Source organism: Sycon ciliatum, chromosome 2 (genome assembly GCF_964019385.1).
Source record: "Sycon ciliatum chromosome 2, ocSycCili1.1, whole genome shotgun sequence".
NCBI lineage: Eukaryota > Metazoa > Porifera > Calcarea > Leucosolenida > Sycettidae > Sycon > Sycon ciliatum.
In genome coordinates, this window is record NC_088644.1 from 38,993,751 (window position 1) to 39,011,782 (window position 18,032).

General features: G+C 45.5%; 3 protein-coding genes across 3 annotated transcripts; 2 read left to right on the plus strand and 1 right to left on the minus strand.

Annotated features, from left to right (window-relative positions):
• Positions 1 to 29: 29 nt before the first annotated feature.
• LOC135810574 (uncharacterized MFS-type transporter YhjX-like) lies at positions 30 to 11,684 on the plus strand. Its single transcript, XM_065324067.1, has 13 exons — positions 30 to 242; positions 1,386 to 1,466; positions 1,813 to 1,880; positions 4,108 to 4,229; positions 5,102 to 5,225; positions 5,920 to 6,080; positions 7,217 to 7,340; positions 7,579 to 7,836; positions 8,078 to 8,200; positions 9,332 to 9,486; positions 10,022 to 10,076; positions 10,430 to 10,529; positions 11,141 to 11,684. The coding sequence occupies exons 1-13, from the start codon at positions 101 to 103 to the stop codon at positions 11,176 to 11,178; spliced, it is 1,551 nt and encodes a 516-aa protein (XP_065180139.1). The 5' UTR covers positions 30 to 100; the 3' UTR covers positions 11,179 to 11,684.
• Positions 11,685 to 12,107: 423 nt separating this feature from the next.
• LOC135810024 (uncharacterized) lies at positions 12,108 to 14,490 on the plus strand. The gene is made up of 3 exons (XM_065323488.1): positions 12,108 to 12,722; positions 13,019 to 13,088; positions 13,433 to 14,490. The coding sequence occupies exons 1-3, from the start codon at positions 12,252 to 12,254 to the stop codon at positions 14,488 to 14,490; spliced, it is 1,599 nt and encodes a 532-aa protein (XP_065179560.1). The 5' UTR covers positions 12,108 to 12,251.
• A 503-nt stretch (positions 14,491 to 14,993) lies between these two features.
• On the minus strand, positions 14,994 to 18,006 carry LOC135810022 (uncharacterized). Its single transcript, XM_065323487.1, has 3 exons — positions 17,394 to 18,006; positions 16,921 to 17,133; positions 14,994 to 16,640 (listed from the first exon to the last, which is right to left on the minus strand). Exons 1-3 carry the CDS (start codon positions 17,873 to 17,875, stop codon positions 15,410 to 15,412), a joined length of 1,926 nt encoding a protein of 641 aa, XP_065179559.1. The 5' UTR covers positions 17,876 to 18,006; the 3' UTR covers positions 14,994 to 15,409.
• Positions 18,007 to 18,032: the final 26 nt, after the last annotated feature.

Here is an 18,032-nt window from a genome sequence, read left to right on the forward strand (position 1 = left end):
GATGGGTCCAAACAAATTTTTCTCCTCTTTCTGGCCAGTGCAACGTATTATGTAGCTATTCCGCTAGGACGGTGGGGCAGCACTTGAAGCCATTACAGCCATGATGACTTCCAGTCCGGAGGATTCTCTTTCGATCGCGTCTGATACAGAGCAAAAGGCGAGGGCGTATAGTACCGTTGATAGCATCGCCAACAGCAAGAATGAAGGGGAACACCTCATCGCTACCGTTAAACATGCAAATCGTAAGAGAATAAGCCGTGATGTCGTTCTACCCCCTCCTCGCTGCCAGTGGCAAGGTGGAGGCATCTGTGAAGTGCATGTGGGCTTGAAATGTGAGATCGCTGTAGATAAAAACACTGTCTTAGGTAATTCAATTTCCATAAAATATGAATAACGATAGCTGTCAATAAAGATCATCAATGGCCGTCCTACATTCACTCACGTACACACACACACGCACACACACACACACACACGCACACACACGCACACGCACACGCACCACACACACATACATACACACACACACACAAACACACAGGGTTATCCACAGCACCCCGAAATTGGCAAGTCAAAACACAACTCACAATCAAACCCATGCTCACGGTATGTGGTAGACATGATCAGTTAGACCGCTATACGCAGAATATCGGAGGTCAGTTGCATGGGCTAATAATATTGGTCACATCAAGTAACCTCTCGGCCATCTTCTTATCTGCTTTGCTGGGATGCTCAAAACCATCAGAATGTTCATCAGGATGTTTTATTCGCGTGATGGTATTCCTGCGTTGGCATTTACCACCACCATTGCGCTCTGTGGCCGACCACAAACATACCCTCGCTTGCCCACAACAGCAACAAAGGGTTCCCTCGAGCACTGAAGATTTATTCCTTATGCGTGTTGGCAGCTGTTTCGGTCACTAAGAAAGAATTTCAACATAGGAACTTTCGACTGCCAAATGCTGCTGCTTACCCTCTTGTAGTACTCCTTATGTTTGGGTGGTTGGTTGGCTGGTTGGTATTATTATTTTTATTTTACTTCGCCAGAATGAACAAGAATTGCTGCCTTCTTGCCTGGACAAGTGGAATGTCCAGGTTCTCACAAAAAGATGAGGAAAGGAAAGAAATATGACATGAGAGTGTGAAGCATGAAATCTTATAAGAGAAATATTACATGAGAGTGTGACGCATGCATGATGAGAGAGGAGAGATAGATGGATAGAGAGAGAGAGAGAGAGAGAGAGAGAGAGAGAGAGAGAGAGAGAGAGAGAGAGAGAGAGAGAGAGAGAGAGAGAGAGGAGAGAGAGAGAGAGAGAGAGAGAGAGAGAGAGAGAGAGGAGAAATAGAGAGAGACTGCTTTATTGTTTCATTGTCACAATTCCCAGATATCCACCGACCAAAAGCCTGGGTCGCAGTCTTCGGTGGCATTCTCACACATCTATCAATTGGGAGCTACTTTACATTCGGTACGTGAAGTATAGGAATGAAATCTTGTGTAAGCTGATATTTACATGTATACCGGTATATCCTGTCAAGTCATAATGCATTGATCACTTTGTTAATACTAGCACCCATTGGTCCCAACATGCCTGAGACACCTTTGAGATATTGCATCATACTTCAGAAGTAGAAATTACTTACATGATTATAACGTTAGCAGCATTGTAGCATCAGCTCCTTCCCTTACACCTAAAGTAAAGAGAGGGTGCAACCCTTCCAAAGATTCATGTACTCTCATGTGAATATGACTGTATCAAGTGTGTAATTCTATGTGTGCCGTTTTTTCCTTTTCTTCCCGGGGCCACACTGCAGGTAATATGAATCCTTACATCACATCCTACATACGTGTCTACGGGGAACAGACTAACTTGACCTATGGAGTATGTTGATGGGTTCTCCTGCATTGGGTTTTGTATTTCGAGGAGAATAACTACAAACGCAAATTGTTACAAATCCCGAGTGTTGTTGTTTAGTAGATGTTCATGCACATAACCCAATCTCATATTGGTCTCTTTACTGCGAAATCTCACAATCAGATGAAAAACAGGACGAAGATGAGAAAGGCAGTCGAGTCAGGAATATACGTGTAGGGCGTGAAGTTAGAATCCATCCAAGCTGAAGACACTTATATTCTGCCCTCGGATCATACTGGATCAAACACCTCACTTCCTATCCATCATGCATTGCTCCAGACTGACATTGATAAGTAGAAAGGTGTTAGAAATAACAGCAAGATGTGTGCACTCTTTGTTTATTAAAAAATAAAAAATCCAATCTGAAGGGCAATGTCAATAAAGCCGCTCATAACGCTAAAAATCAAATCAATTCAGGAAAATTCAATTCAATTCAAAGTCGTGACACATCCGGTAAAAAACAGCAAGAAATAATATCTCGGTGCAAAAGAAGAAAAAAGGAAATAAAAAGCCGCTTCATTTTAAAGGACCAAATGATGAAAAGCAAAGAAATACCCACATCAGCGCTAAATTGCACCTTAAATTATAAACAAAAACATGACGCGTCCATTAGCATTGAGGACACTGCCATTAGCGAGGTTATACACACCACTGTTACATCCGTCCCTCAGCCATGGCTAGTGGGCGCAATGCATTTACCGGTCGATGGTATGCAGAGCGAGCCCCTCTGATGCACATAACTGCAGCTCGGAGGAGTGCAAACGACAGACGGCATCTGACATAGGCCATAACCTCGCCGTAGGGCTTGCCATCATGCTGTGCCAGCATAGCGCATAATCGCTTCAAAAACCGCAAGCATTCTGGGGATGCACTGCCAGCCGTGGTGAAGACAAGCGGGGTAAAGTTACCACGGTCAACATTGATCATACTGGATACTAATTAGATAAGATACATGTGCAAGTACATGACGTAACACAGCAATGGACTCTGTGATCGCCTGTCCGAAAAATGTTCTGAATTTTTTTTGCATTTTGGGGTACATTTTGCATTTTTGCATTTTTTCTGAATTTTGCCCATTTTCGGTCGAATTCCAAGGTTTCAGCCAAGGTTTCAGCTCGACCAAGTCAAGTTCCGCTTGCTATTTCGGTGTCTTCTGTTCCTCTTGCCTTGGCTGATACACTAGCCTTACTTTGCACTGGCCTCCTAATCACACAAATGCGAACACATGGGTGTTTAGTTCTACATAACATTGTACAGTCATGTACATGCAGGTGTGATGATGTAAAACTACAAAGATGTGTTCTAGTACAGGTACTCCTAACTGTAATCCAGCAAGCGTAAGGGAAACACAAGTGACTTGCACAAGTTGCAGTGATGAGAAATGATTAGCTTTGCAGGCTTGTCAGCAAAAGGGGTGACAAGATTATGATCATGCAGTGCGTGTACATGTGACATGATTAGAGGTACTTGTTGCTACATATACAATGTACCTGTACATGTACAGTGTGACATCCGGAAAAATCACATGGAAAACCAATAATTTTGTGATTAACATGGCATGGCGGCCATTTTAGATTCTGGTTGCCATGGCAACGGATGCATTTTCTCTGCGTTTTGGGTTGTTTGGCTTTGATTTTTTGATTTTTTTTACATTCCCCTTTGATTTCTTGTTTGAATGTTGGCTGGAAAACCGTGCATTTTGCATTTCCATTTTCCGCAAATTAAAACACATTTTTCGGACAGGCCTAAGAGGGAGTCGAACTGCCGGAACGTCAGATCATCATCATGTTTCAGCTGATGATAATTGACAAGCATACTTGTATCTGATATGCTTGTCATCAAACTCACACGGTCTATGTAGAAGTAGTAACTGTAAAAAAATAAGGCCTCCTTTACGGGCAAACAGAATACAATTGACAGTGGCATGGCGAATGATTAGAACACAACACCAAAAAATGAAAACAAGTGTATGTGTATTAAACGGTACCATTACATTTTTTTGGTAGGGGAAAGATCCAAGAGTCCCTAATCCCCTTTTAACATCAAAATCAATGAAACAAAACGCCAAAAAGTTGTAGTAACTGTACTATCGTCATGCTAGGTAACCATGGTAACGCAAGCACAGTTGCAGTGGAGTCTGCCATGACTACGCTATTTTCTTCTTTGATTTATGGGAATCTTCTCTTACTTTCAGACCTCAGTCTGGATCTACACTGCGCTCATCATCGGACTCGCTGTTGCCAAGGTGTTTGGTGGTTACTTAGGTCGGAAGATTGGCTGTCGCCTCACAGTCCTACTCGGGAGCGTGATCAGCAGGTACTTTCTGTCATTGGTTGCCTTAAAATGTATGTATCCTGGACAAATAAGGTGCCTTGCTTGGTGGTTAGTTGCGCCTTGTGCCTGTATAGTAGCAAAAGAAAATTATGGTTGAAAATTGTCACGTGATTCAGTACCTATGCTCTGACCAGATACTGTGAGGCATGACTTTGACCCTCATGGGAAAGCTCTGCTAATCAGTCGGGCACAATGTGAGCATCACAGCCAGTAGCTACTGGCAGTAGCAGCCTCGTGCAATTCTCGACGAATCTAACACCAATAGACATGTACTTGTCTGTACTTGTAGATCTACATTGTACCAGTAGCCTGCAGCCTCATGGAAGTAGATACGTTCGATCAAGAGTCCATAAACAGTTTATGCACTCTTGGTTTGATGCATAGCAGTTATTCTTGCTATCTGCTGTGTAGTTTGTACTGTGGGTAATTTTTGCCCAGAACTATGGATTGTATAAAACAGACATCGGGCGGCCATGTTTCTTGTTGACATGGATCTTAACTGGAATACACTGTTCTAGTATTATTAAAAACATTTCCGACTCATGACTTGAATCTGAGTGGCCCTGAAATGAAAATTTCATAATCATCTTGGCGACCCCATTATATGAAATTTTGTACAGAGGGACCAGTCACTGATGGCTTTCTGAAAGGAAAGTGTTTCAGTAGTTCTACACTACTCTGTCACAGTCTATGAGTGATTATCTTGTAGAGTGCTACGTAGACCATGGTAGACTACAGAAGATCGGCCGCTCAGCCGGGGAAAAGGATGATGTATCACCATGATCACTGCGGTGCCGCCAGCACCTTTCAGGATTGATTTCTGTTTCTGCACCTGCGTGGCTATCCTCATGCAGCTCGGGAGTAGCTCTGACGTACTACACATGCCATGACGTCAGGCTGATGGTGCTGACGTATGGTCTGATGGTGGGACTGGGCAATGGAATCATCTACATCAACCCTATTCTCAATGCAATGAAGGTTAGCTGCTGTGAAGGCTTGCTGAGCGGAAAATTGCAATTAAAAAAATTGCATTTAGCTTGCTTTATTCCCAATCGAACATGGTTGAACAAGCGGTCACGTTCTCCTGGGGGCCCAAATCACCTGGTCACCGTGCCAGCAGGCGACAACTTTCACACCAAGGTTCAACTCGAGTTCAACTCGAGTGACAGGACTGCACCCAAAAAAGGTCAAACACGCTAGTAAGTTGTACCCTGCAGGCACGGTGACCAGGTGACTGGTGTACGCAGGAGCACGTGACCGCTTGTTCAACCATGTTCGATTGGGAATAAGGGCCGAACTCTGCATCGCAGCCTTTTCGGACCAAAACCAGTCGACTCAGCGTCCAAAAGACTACAACATATGTGCCAATCGCGGTCATCCGTGCTTTTATAAGAACGAAATGGCGCTTTTAGTGACATTTTGCATACAAATCCTGATCCTCATCTAGTAGGGCGCAGTCACCCAGTTTCGGTGGAAGTGCGCGAGTTCGATTGGGATTAAAGTAGGAAGGGAGCGTCTCAGCTTCCTCGGACCAAGACCATTCGACTCACCACCCCGAAGACTACAACTGGTGAAATTTTGATTTACGCCTTAACTTCTCCTTTAAGTTTGTGTTTCTTCTTCAGTAGTCTTCAGTAGTATTGCTCTGCACTGGCTTGGTTTGTTTCTACAGTGGCTCCCTAATCACAAAGGTTTGGTCAGTGGCATTGTGGTGGCTGGTTTCGGCGCAAGTAGCAGCATTTTTACGCAAGTACAGACGCTGTACATCAACCCGGACAATCTGGTGCCGAATGTGAAAGGAGAGGCAAACGACAGCTGTCAAGAAGACGAGCTGTGAGTACTGGAGCGGCTCAGTTCGAGTGCACTGCTTTAATTTTAAAAAAGAACTTCCGGCGTATGACTGTGCATTTTCAGTTCAATCTTACTCCAGACTATAGTCTAGAATATTCAGTGAAGCCTGTGTTCCCAAACCACCCTAAAGCGCACACATTACCGCTTCTCGGACGAGATGGGCGGTCATTCAACACAGGTTCGAATGCATTGTCTTGTAGCATGGTCTCAGCCCTAAAATATGTGCCCCGTGAGTCCTGGTGTGTCTGGCATTGTTTTTCTCTCTTCATGCAGTTCACTTCCCCTGACTGTTTACCTTGAGTTTGAAGTTCATCCCATTCCCATTTCAATTAATCACTTTCTTTCACCTCTGGTAGTAAATTCTAGGAACTAACTGTGGTTGGTCCCCCGGGGTAAGAAAAAGACCCAAGTGCCATCAGTATGTGTGGCAAGTGTTGTGAGATGCCTTTGGAGTGAAAAACTTTGTCGACTCATTCGGCCTGCTCCCATAGCTCAGTTGGTTAGAGCATTGCTCATGACAAGCAAGGTCCCTGGTTCGAGTCCTGGTGGGTCTGGCATTTTTTTTCTCTTTTTAGGCAGTTCGCTTCCCCTGACTAGGCTTTCCCCAAATCGGCCGGGCGAAAAATTCGCCTAAACGAGACTTGTCCAAAAATCGCTAAGCTTTTCGTCGATTTTGGAGGGTTCCTTTGAGAATGGCAGAAAATCTACCAAAATTTAATGTTGTTGAGAAATGGGTTCATGAACGAATGATACACTACAACGGACAGCTATGGCCAGCAGAGCTGTATTTCCAATATCTCACCAATTTTGAACCCCAATATTCCAATAATTCTTTTAGCCAATTTTCGAATATAATTATTCCAATTTCGCAGCCGATTTTCAAACAATCAGCTGATTTTGCTGCCGAATCTGATGTATTGTTGAGCCGAGCGAAAAGCCGAATAGACGAAAAACGGGCCGACTTGGGGGAAGCCTACCCCTGACTGTTTCCCATAAGACATTTGATATTATTTATAGGTCTATGTTGTCAGTTGAACAATGGTGTGGGCGGCTCAAAGTCCATCCGCAACGTTACATGACTGCGTTTCATGTTGTCACTGCATCTCTGTGTGTCTTAGATATTTCAATGATGCATCTCTACTGCAGCGCGCACCTGGCCTCTATCTAATGTTGGGTGGCATCTATTTAGGTCTACAGCTTTCAGGCTGCTTGCTGTTGCTGACTCCACCACCTGAAAAAGAGGTAGGCCATACTCCTACTCTATTCTTCTAATCCTTAACCCCACTTTGATTGCAATTTTTAGAGTTGAAATTCCAAGGCGTAAAATAGGCATGCTCGTACAAATGCATTAGCAAATATTACGAGTTAGTAGTGAGTACAAGTGACAATCTCGGTGATAATACTAAGCTAACTTTCGGTAGAAAGCTGGTCGTTCATAACGAATATTTTCGTGTTGTTCCTGGCTATGTTATTTGTGTAGCCTGCTCAAGAGAAGAGTCAGGATGTTGAAAGTCAACGCACCTCGCCCAAGTACCAAATAGACTGCACTATGCTCTGCTTCGCCTGGCAGCTTGGGGAAATCCCAGTTACTTCACATGATTCGTCGACCGACGCCAGTGGACTGTTTGGACGGAGTCTGAGACCGATGGAAGCAATGAGAACACTGATATTCCCAGTATTGTGGTTGACCTTCCTCTTCAATGGACAGGCAGTTGTTTATGTGATAAATATCTACAAGGTGGGTCAAGACAGGCCAGGTGTTTATAAACAATCGCTTTAGAGTCAGATATTATTGCTACAAATGTAGTGTCTGGTTAGTGTGGATACTCGCCGTGTCATATACAATGCGCGAGGCCTTATTGGTGGAGCTAAAGGTTGTGTGTAGATTTGCGTCAGTTCGGTATGCCATTGCAATGTGTCTCCTTACATGTACGTACATGTACACGTTTTGCCTTTTCCCCCTACCCCTATGTTTGCAGACATTTGGGCAGACCTTCATCGCCGACGATGGTTTCCTGGCTATGGTTGGAACCGTGTCATCGCTGGCTAATATGGCGTCGCGGATTTTCTGGGGTGCAGTGGTTGACAAATACTCTTACAAGGTAGGCTAAACGGAGCCACGGTGCTTCTCACCGAAGTACGATCCCTCGAGTCAAATTTGCGCCCTCCACCAGCTGCTCACAGCCCAATGTTCGCAAGTCTAGGACTGCACAGCGCCCCGCATGGCATTGACTCACTTGATCGGATTTGCAATGTGCAGCACTGTACATGTGGATACTACATGTACATGTACAGTGTTGTGGGTTGACAGCATGTAACAAGGTGGAGGACACCGTGTTCGGAAACAGTCACCTTTCCACAACCAACCATGGACCATGGTACTAAAAAACTCCCCCAGAATAGAGAGGGTCAGAACCAGGTCTAACACCCATACGGTTCAGATGGTCGCAACCGACCGGGGCTCTACCAACCGTGGATGGTTGTAGAAAGGTGACTGTTTCCGAACACGGTGTCCTCCACCTTGTTACATGCTGCCAACCAACAACATGTTTGAACAAAAACAAAGGTTTATCTACATGTATATTGAGGATACTAGTACTGCACCGATCATGGACTGCCATAATGACTCATTAGATATGCAAGGGAATGGATTTGACGCAATATCTAAACGCAACCCCAAAAATGTACCCGCTGCACACAGCATCTGACTACAGTAAACATGTAACCGCGTTCTTAGGGTCCGCCCTTGATGCCTGCATGGCTAGATATGGCACTAGATGTGGTCCTGTTTGTCCTGGTCATACAGCAGTCGCTGTTTCAAAGTGGTCCCTTCGACAGGTTGAACTGTACTTCGGAGTACAGATAAACGATGTTTAAGCCATCGAATTCATGCTGGGAATTGGCCCCATTGTCGGAGTGCACTCCCGCACTTCCCTTCACTTCTACTAGTATTAGTTCCAAAATATGTTATGTGTAATGTAGATTGAAGCCAGTCACTGATTTCACTCTCAGCGATTCTTGCTAATCCAGCTTTCCGATGCGGCGGGTGACAATGTACTGTGTGCTCAGCCTTACTATATATGGTCAACAACCATCATCAGCGGCGCCAGGAAACGGACTATTCCTTTGGTGTTGATTCAAGAATAGGAAAGGTGCAGAGTACGCGGATACGCTGATGGATCAAGTGCTCTGTATCTGTGTGCTGCATTTTCCTCTCTGACTATCTTGGGCAGAGCACTAACCTCATCCTGAGCAGTTTTTGCACAGTGCTTCTCATCACGTTCTACTTCAGCACGAGCCTGGGCAAGGTGGCCTACCTGCTCTGGGTGTCAGCTCTGTTCTTCTCGATCGGTGGAAACTACACGCTTCGGCCCCTGGTGACAGCGACGTAAGTGGACCTGTGACGACAAGCTATCTCAAAGTCTGCGATGCAGTCTTTGTGTTGCTTTGTTATCGAACTGATAAAAGGTTGTGAATCTAGAGTAACAATCACAGTGGGATCAAAGTATTAAAAAAATAAGTAATGATTTGCACTCTAGTGTCCTCATTAGCATTGGTGTTCCTATCTAGACGCTGTAGCAATCAGAGTAATAGGCAGGCAAATTCGTGCTCCTAAAGGTTTTGTAACATTGTATTCACGTACCTGCCAACCTTGGCAAATCTGAGATCAGGACAGTGATATGCCTAGGTATGAAAATGTATACAAACTTGTGTAGCTGTGAGGCTTACCACAAAAAAATGCACCTTTGGGTGCCTATCACCACCCTTGATATCGGGATAGTCCCGGCCGAATCCGGATTGGTTGGCAGACACATGTGCATGTATGTATTCAGACAACATGGTGACGTAACTGGTAAATTGTCTGAGCACGGTCATTTGGATTTTTAAACTATTATGCATCCACTTGTTTCTCAACTATTCAGGACTTTTGGTCCCAAATACGCTGGACAAATCTATGGCCTCCTGTTTTCGTCACAGGTAAGATAGGCCATCGTGAGTGAGCAGCCATCAGGACAGTTAATTGTAACACAATACACTTTCAACCGGCTTACATTGTGTCCAGCAATCAACGCATTACCATGCTGCTTGAAGGTGAAGCTCAATCTTAAGCTCAAACTCTCACCTATTTTTAAAAGAATATTGTGCTGAAATCCATATCTTCAGCAATTATTCCTCAAGATCGCTGCCAGTTGAAAATGAAATCTTCCGGAATTGTGTTCTCATCATCTCTATGAATTTTGTATGGGCAAATACACTATCTCAGAATATGCCGCATAGTATGCATTCCCCTTGCCTTTGTCATGCATGTACATGTATGGCGTGTGTCGCAGATTCTTGGAAGCATCGTTGCTACCACTGTTCTCTCTCAGCACACATGCAATATTGGCTACGGTGGAATACTCGCTCTCTGTGGAGGTCTGCAGTTCGCATGTGAGTACTGGGCGCATGATTACGGTGATTACATGGTGAAGTCGTGCGGATACCATCATCGGTAGTGTAATTATTATTTATAAACACAGCGAAACGTCAGTGGTACAAACAAGTCTGTACTTTTCCTACGTACATATACCATGGAAAAATAAAATATATATAAAATGTCACGGTTCGCGTGAGACCCGGCTGGAAGCCGAGTTTTCCGCATCCGCCGTGGCAACGCTACCACCATCTAGGATCAAGGCGCAGATGCAGCGCCTAAAGGGTGGGAGGTGAGTAGATCAGACCCACCACCAAGTGGTCAAAGACCGAAATCCCATTAGCTGCATCCATGTTACCCTCGTGCCAGACCACGAGTTCCCAATTAACTGTGGGTCGCAGCACGGCTGGAAAAATTCTTTCCGCTTCCAAGCAGGACTTGAACCTGGTACCCTCTGTTTCTCAATCATGGCCTTAGACCATCCCACTATGCCTGCCTGCCTGTACCATGTAAACTGTGTTGAATATTATAACGAAGACTGATTGTGTTGTAAACCATGACATGCAATTGATATAATGTGTAATGAATGGCAAGGTTTTTGCAACTGCTTCTGTCTTGTTTCCTGCAGCTGTTGTTCTCACCCTACTATATCCGGCGAGCAACTAACTTCCAAAAAGTCCATGGTTGATTTCTGCGTGTACAATGTACTTTCAACACATAGTATGTCATGTACTTAGTAGATAAAATCTGCAGGGTACATGGCTACAGTTCATCACAGTAATCATCAAGAAGGAGGTGCATGGCATGGCTCTGAAGCTGGCGCACAAAATGATCACATCAGACACCAGACCTCTGTCCGATGATCAATCACAGCTTTTCAACTTGGCTCTGAGTTCAAACAGAGATCTCTTGTTGATGATTCCTATGCACTATGCAGCATGAGACATTGAGCATTATTTGACTGCAGCCGGCAACCGTCTTCAGTGAGTTGTTATCAATAGTACACTCGAATGTCTCTTATCCGGCCGCCTTGGGACCAAGCACTGCCCGTATCTCAGATTTGTCCGTGTCTCAGAACAGCCCATCTACCATGTACCATGACATTGTATTATTATCAGTTTTTTTTTAGTAAAGCAACTCAGCATCACAGTTACATGTACATGTAGCTGCTTACTACTAGTAGTGTAGTATCCCTGCTTTACAGTTAACGCATGACTAGTACTTTGCATGACTCTTATAATTACTCTTGTTACTACTTTCGGACAAGTCCTACATCATGTACCTCACATAATATTATGATTTGATTACATCAGGAGTACCGCGCTTCTAGAAGATCATAGATCTTCCATGCATGCTGCTGTCATCACTTCTAGTATCACTTCCTTTTAGTTACTAGTTGGTACAGTCATGACTCATGTAGTATGTACATGACTTGTATGTCATGTTATTCCGGACTATTCCAGACCTTCCACGTCATATCCCCTATGAGTAATGTTGCTGACTAAATTGCATAATATAGATATCTCATCTTCTAGAATACCTCGCTTAGTCATTATGTTAATGTTACGCAATGCTCACTTCATCTACGTGTATAGACCCCTTTCCGGATCGCCGCGAATCTCTATGGTTACCGAGAAATTCAAACTTTGGTGGGCAAGAAGAACCACTCTACTAATTAGTTACTTTGTCTTTTTAGTTGGTTGGATCTATTTTGTCGTCCTTTCCTTTTAGTTTCAGCCATGGTGCAGACCTGTGCCGTCATAGGATGCACAAATAGGTATACGCGTGGCTGTGGAGGTGGTTTCCACCGATTTCCAACAAATCCCAAGCGCAGGGGACTCTGGATTGCTGCAATTCGCCGTAAAGAAGCTGATGGATCGCCCTGGACACCAGACACTGACGAGCGAGTCTGCAAGAAGCATTTTGTTCTTGGCAATCCGAATGCAAAGGAAGCAAAGGATGACGAGTCCCATCCTGACTATGTGCCGTCCTTGAAGCTCGGTTATGACTCCGCGAACCCTGAAACAGCTACGTCAAAAATCGATCGTTCTGTCCGACGTGAGAAGTTTACTGAGCTGAGGAAAAAGAAATTGGCTGATGCTGCAAGGCTGAAGCAGAAAGAAGAGGCAAGGAAGGCAAGCCAACGACATGGTGTTTCTCATGACCACTCGTACTTCGCCAAACTTCAACTGTCCTCTCCTATTTTCAAGGTAAGAAAAAACTTCTGACTGATTCTGTACGTTGAGTAATTCAAAATTTAGTTGTTTGTACGTTATGATTTTCATACGTTGCAATCAGCTTGTGCCCCTGATGCATCGATGTTGTACGATGCTGGAAGGTCCCCTTCTTGGAAAGGCCATGCACACTCCATTGGCCAGGCCAGAAAGACGTTATTCTTCAGATGCATTTTGAAATTTCTCTTTCTAGATGATGGTGTCTGGAAGAATTAAATTATTTTTTCGAGAATCATAAAGTGTAGGTGTATGTCTACTTGTTTGTTGCTCAGAACTCAACCGGGATGTCCAGTCTTCTGAATCTTGAAGTGCCAACTATTGCTCCTATCAAGGTGTCTACAGGTAAGGTGTCTGCTGTCTTGGCCTTCAAGTAGTGTCATATCTGTGATTGGTTTCAACTCTTGTCGCATGTGTACAGTAGTGAGTGAAAATGCTGCGGGTCCCATATTGGTTCAATAATTATTGTACGTTTCTAAGATGTCCTGACCTTGTGTAATATCGGTAGATTGTTTCTGATCCCTGTTCTTTGAATTGCACCTGGACGTCATGGACGAAACGTACCTAATCTTCTCCATTGCATCACTCCCATTTGGAGGGTTAGATGTTATGTGCCGGTACTGTGATCTCACTTGTCCCTGGTCAATTGTGACGTGATTTGTGTTATCTTTCTCTTCCATGTTCTACAGCATGTGGACCTGATGAACCCTACACCTCGGACACTGATCGTTTGGAAGAGGAATGCAAGAAGTTGAGGGCGGAAGTTGAACGGCTAAAGCGGCGTTGCGGGGAACTAGAGACTGGGCTTTCGAAGGCACAGTTTGGTGTGCACTGGATTGACGAGTCTGATGAGAAGTGTCGCTTCCTCACTGGTCTGCCGAACCGCTCCGTGTTCCATGCCGTCTTAGGTCATGTGCAGGAGAAGGCCGCAAAGCTCACTGCCTGGCGCGGTGATTCCACCAGTGACCCCAAGGACAACAAGCCTGGCCCTCGGATGACCAAGGACTTGTCCATTGCCAACCAGTTCTTTGCGACGCTTGTCCGGTTGCGCCATGGTATGTGTGGCGGGTTTGTGGCAGCCCTGATGCAAATGCCTGACTCCACGTTCAGCAGGATGTACTCCACGTGGATTCTGTTTCTGTCCCGTGAGCTGTCTCTCCTCTTCCCGTTCCCGTCCAGACAACTTGTGGACAAGTTCATGCCACCGTGCTTTAAGTCCAAGTTTCCGCAGACGAGGATTATCATTGACTGTTTGGAGATCCAGATGGAGCGCCCAACTTCTCTCCTGAACCAGTCGATCACTTACTCCAGCTACAAGAGCCGGAACACCATGAAGATTCTTGTAGGTGTTTCACCTGCTGGTCTTGTGACTTTTGTGTCGGATGTTTGGGGTGGCCGAGTCAGTGACAAGGTCATCACAGAGCAGAGCGGTCTGTTGCAGCTTCTGGAGAAGGGTGACAGTGTCATGGCTGACAAGGGCTTTGACATCGAGGTGCCTCTTGCTCTCCATGGAGTGAAACTGAACATCCCGCCAAAGCTCGGTGCTGATAGCCAGATGAGCGCCCAGAAGATCGAGAAGACCCGCCGCATTGCAGAGCTGCGTATCCATGTCGAACGGGCTATCGGACGTGCACGTTGCTACCGTGTCCTCAACACTGTGTTCCCTGTGAGCATGTCGAGTCTGTCGTCTCACATCGTGAAAGTGTGCTTCTTCCTCACAAACTTCGACGCCCCGCTAGTAAATTGAAGAGACATGTGAATCACTATATTCAAGTTCTATCTTCTTTTGTTCTCTTTATTATGGTCTATTTTTCAGCACACTATAATAATAATAATAACCACTCTTATTTTACTTCGGTTTCTCCAACAGACGATTCGTCTTATTACTGGAGCCGGAAGGGAGGTGCACAGTTAGAATCATTTTTCTGAACATATCGGAGCTGGATTCGCACGCTATCTTCACATGTAATGTAAATACAAAGTACGGCTACATGGCGCGGCGGAAGCACAGTGCTCCGGTCATGTAAAGGTCTCTGGTTCGAAGTAATATTTTCTGGAAGTGCCATAGCTTGTGAATATGAACGTACCAACTGCTGCTAGGTCACTGGCTGCGTGCGTGTTGTTTGTGGGGTTGTGATGTGATAAAGAGTGCATTGTCTCCACTCCCCACCGCATGGCAGGCGGCAAAGTGGAAATGGTGGCGTATGCCACGATCAAGCAAAGGTCTCTGGTTCAAAATACTATTTTGTGTAATTCCCAAAGCTTGTGAATATGAACATACCAAATGCTGCCAGGTCACTGGCTGGGTGCATGTTATTTGTGGGGTTGGGATGTGATAAAGAGTGCACTGTCACCGCGATTGTCACCGAAGCAAGTTGGTACGGGCTACCAGAAGTAGCATAATATCCAGCCAATATTTATAATGACAGACAGGTACAAGGATGTGTGCGATGTCATCCATAGAATTCCGCACAATAACAGAAAAATTGATCGGAACCGCTATGTACAGAATTAAGTTTCAATGCTGGGAACATGAGAAGGTTCCGAGCATATCCCTCGCAGAAGATGGGGCATTGCTGTACAAAGTTCCAAAAAATCTAGCGAAGCAAAATAGATTGAAATCCCTATGTACAGAATATAAACACAAAAATATTTTTTCTTGTCATTCATGACTTGTACTTTGAAAGGTACAGCTTGTGAGAGCACAGCTCTGGGATAACAAACTGCTCGTAGAAGGATGTTAACTTCATGAGCATGGTTTGCCAATGAGCGTCATCGAACATGATACGCTCTACAAGCACGCCAGCACATGTGAACACCACAAAGTCACACCACTTCACATCCATGACCGCCATCTCACCAATCACCTGGTCATAGTACTTGTGATTCTTGCATAAGTGGGCTGACCCGTCCGCGTGGCATTCCAAGAATGACTTGCCAGGGAATTGCTGGGCGATCCGAGTTGGCGTGAGGTTAACAATAGATGTGCCCTGGATGGAGAAGGGGCATTTTATTTCCAGGCAGCCACGCTCCACCACGCCGCTCTCAAGCTCCTCCACAACGATTCCATCAGAACTCGCACCAATGAAGTGGTAGTCACGATGGAGGCTAAGACCACACTCTCTTACGGTGATGTTCTTTCCATCTTCGAGTGCCACACTGAGGTACATGTCCCTCGCCCTGGGCTCATTCTCCACTCCCCATCGCATGGCAGGTGGCAAAGCGGAAATGGTGGTGTATCCCATGATACCGGCCAGCAGCGAGACTGGCTCCTGGGCTCGAGAGCGAACGATGTCACCAAATCGTGAGCTAGTTAGGCGCCCATGACGTAGGTCGAACCACCACGAGTTGTCTGTCTGGCCTTTGGTGAAGTCTTCCACTTCCTTTTGGGATACACCGTACTTGGACAGTGGTCCGGTATATCGACCAAGGGCATCTTCACTCGTTCCACCTGGAAGCCTGTCAGAATGGAACAGGACCAATGGCGAAAGGTCCTTGGGTTGGCTAACTGGAGTAGCAGCAAGTCCTGATGACTGGTCTTCGACTTCCCAGAAATGGAAGAACCCACAGTTCTTGGCTGATGCCTTTCCCGCTGCTAATGCCTCCTGCAAGGTGAGTGCGTCAGCAGATGTGACTTGGCGGTGTGACGGTGCACGGGGATCAAACTCCGCTCGCAGCTGCTTCCTCTCCACTTCATCATCAGTCATGCCATGGCAAGCTTTCACAAACTCCATATTGGCGAGTGGCTGAGGATCGACATGCTTCTTTGGAGGCTGATTCCAGCGCATAGGTTGTGACGTTTTAGACAACTCCACGGGTAGCTCCACTAGATTCCTTTTTGCAGCGGATTCAATGAAGAAGAGTAGGGCAGCAACATGATTGCACGCCTCTCCCAGCCTAACATAAACAACAACCGCACACGCACACCATGCACGGGAGACAACAAATATATGCCAACGTCAGATAGAGCTGTCAGAACTCATCACATCACAAACTTGTTGAACAAAGAAGTTATTATAACAATCATCTGCAAAATACATGTCACTACAAAGGAACTATCACAGCACAGGTAAGGAGGAAGAGTTATAATAGGATTTATCAGTGCCGCAGGTCAACTGTCACATTTGGACTGAAGAAAACACACCAACTCGTAGTGCGTTTCTGTGAAAACACTTACCCGGCAATACAGCTGCATTGCGCAGCGTAGACTTCACCAGTCTCAGTGTTCAACGACACATACACGGTGAGCGGTGTATCACACGACAAGGAATGGTGGACGTAAGCACGGAGATAGGAGATTGCCACACCGTTCTCCCCAGATGCAGGATATTGCTTGCTCCACACATTCTTCACAAAGCCATCGGCAAAAAATTGGTACGCCTTCAAAGACCTGTTGCCAACAAAATTTCCAAAGACACATTTGGAGAAAAGAGACAATATTAGGGATGTGCAATTCAGGGGTTCCCTAGCTGAATTCCTTCACTGATTAGACATTGATGGCAACTGATTCGAAAATGCTAGCTGACCTCAGTTACAGTAGGTCTTTCAACAAAACTTGACACACAGTGACACTGACTTTGTCTTGAGAGATTACGAATTCAAACTGCCTACTATCACAACGTACCCACACCGCCCATGTTCATTACTCACCTAAATGCCTTCATGCTCTCCATATCAAACGTCTTGTCTCGTCCATAGACCAAGTACGTCAATAAATCCATGAAGTGGAACCGCACCACAGCAGCACGAAACTCCTTGCACCAGTCTTGCACCTCGTTGAAACGAGGCAACGAAGACAAAGTGCCCCGAACGTCTTGAGTTATATACTGCAGTCCAACGGAAGCACCAGAGGACGACGCATCAGCAGCACCAGCCAAACCAATCTTGGACATCGACACCAAGCGCTCCACGATGTCAGCCTTCTTTGTTGCTCCAGTCAACCGAACATCCAGAAATTTGGCAATTTCCTTCAGTTCGGCCACCTTCAGCGTCGCAAGAGAAGTCTGAACCCCAACAAAATCGGCATCGCTGGCTTCGGACCCTTTTGAAAGTTGTTCAGCAAGGACAGCCAGTGGCTGAGGCAAGGGTGGTGGCTGCTCAGCGGCAGCAGAGTCAGGGATGACAGCAGACATTGTTGCTTCCTGGTTGAAAAATTACTTTCACTGCAGTTTGGGCTGAACTTCTTGCCCACCAAACATTTTTGCGCGTCACCCGTTGCCATGCAACGCGCACTGTGTTCTATCCGGAAAGGGGTCTATAGCAATGATGATCTAGGTTTGCCTTCTCCAC

Excerpts from the sequence above, each read along its gene's own strand:
- LOC135810574 (XM_065324067.1), top strand. The coding sequence starts at position 101 with ATGATGACTTCCAGTCCGGAGGATTCTCTTTCGATCGCGTCTGATACA. Across the intron at positions 6,081-7,216 it reads AGCTGTCAAGAAGACGAGCT|ATATTTCAATGATGCATCTC; the intron begins GTGAGTACTGGA and ends TGTGTGTCTTAG. Across the intron at positions 9,487-10,021 it reads CGGCCCCTGGTGACAGCGAC|GACTTTTGGTCCCAAATACG; the intron begins GTAAGTGGACCT and ends TCAACTATTCAG.
- LOC135810024 (XM_065323488.1), top strand. The coding sequence starts at position 12,252 with ATGGTGCAGACCTGTGCCGTCATAGGATGCACAAATAGGTATACGCGT. Across the intron at positions 12,723-13,018 it reads TGTCCTCTCCTATTTTCAAG|AACTCAACCGGGATGTCCAG; the intron begins GTAAGAAAAAAC and ends TTTGTTGCTCAG. Across the intron at positions 13,089-13,432 it reads TCCTATCAAGGTGTCTACAG|CATGTGGACCTGATGAACCC; the intron begins GTAAGGTGTCTG and ends CATGTTCTACAG.
- LOC135810022 (XM_065323487.1), bottom strand. The coding sequence starts at position 17,875 with ATGTCTGCTGTCATCCCTGACTCTGCTGCCGCTGAGCAGCCACCACCC. Across the intron at positions 17,134-17,393 it reads GAGAGCATGAAGGCATTTAG|GTCTTTGAAGGCGTACCAAT; the intron begins GTGAGTAATGAA and ends TGTTGGCAACAG. Across the intron at positions 16,641-16,920 it reads CAATGCAGCTGTATTGCCGG|GCTGGGAGAGGCGTGCAATC; the intron begins GTAAGTGTTTTC and ends TGTTTATGTTAG.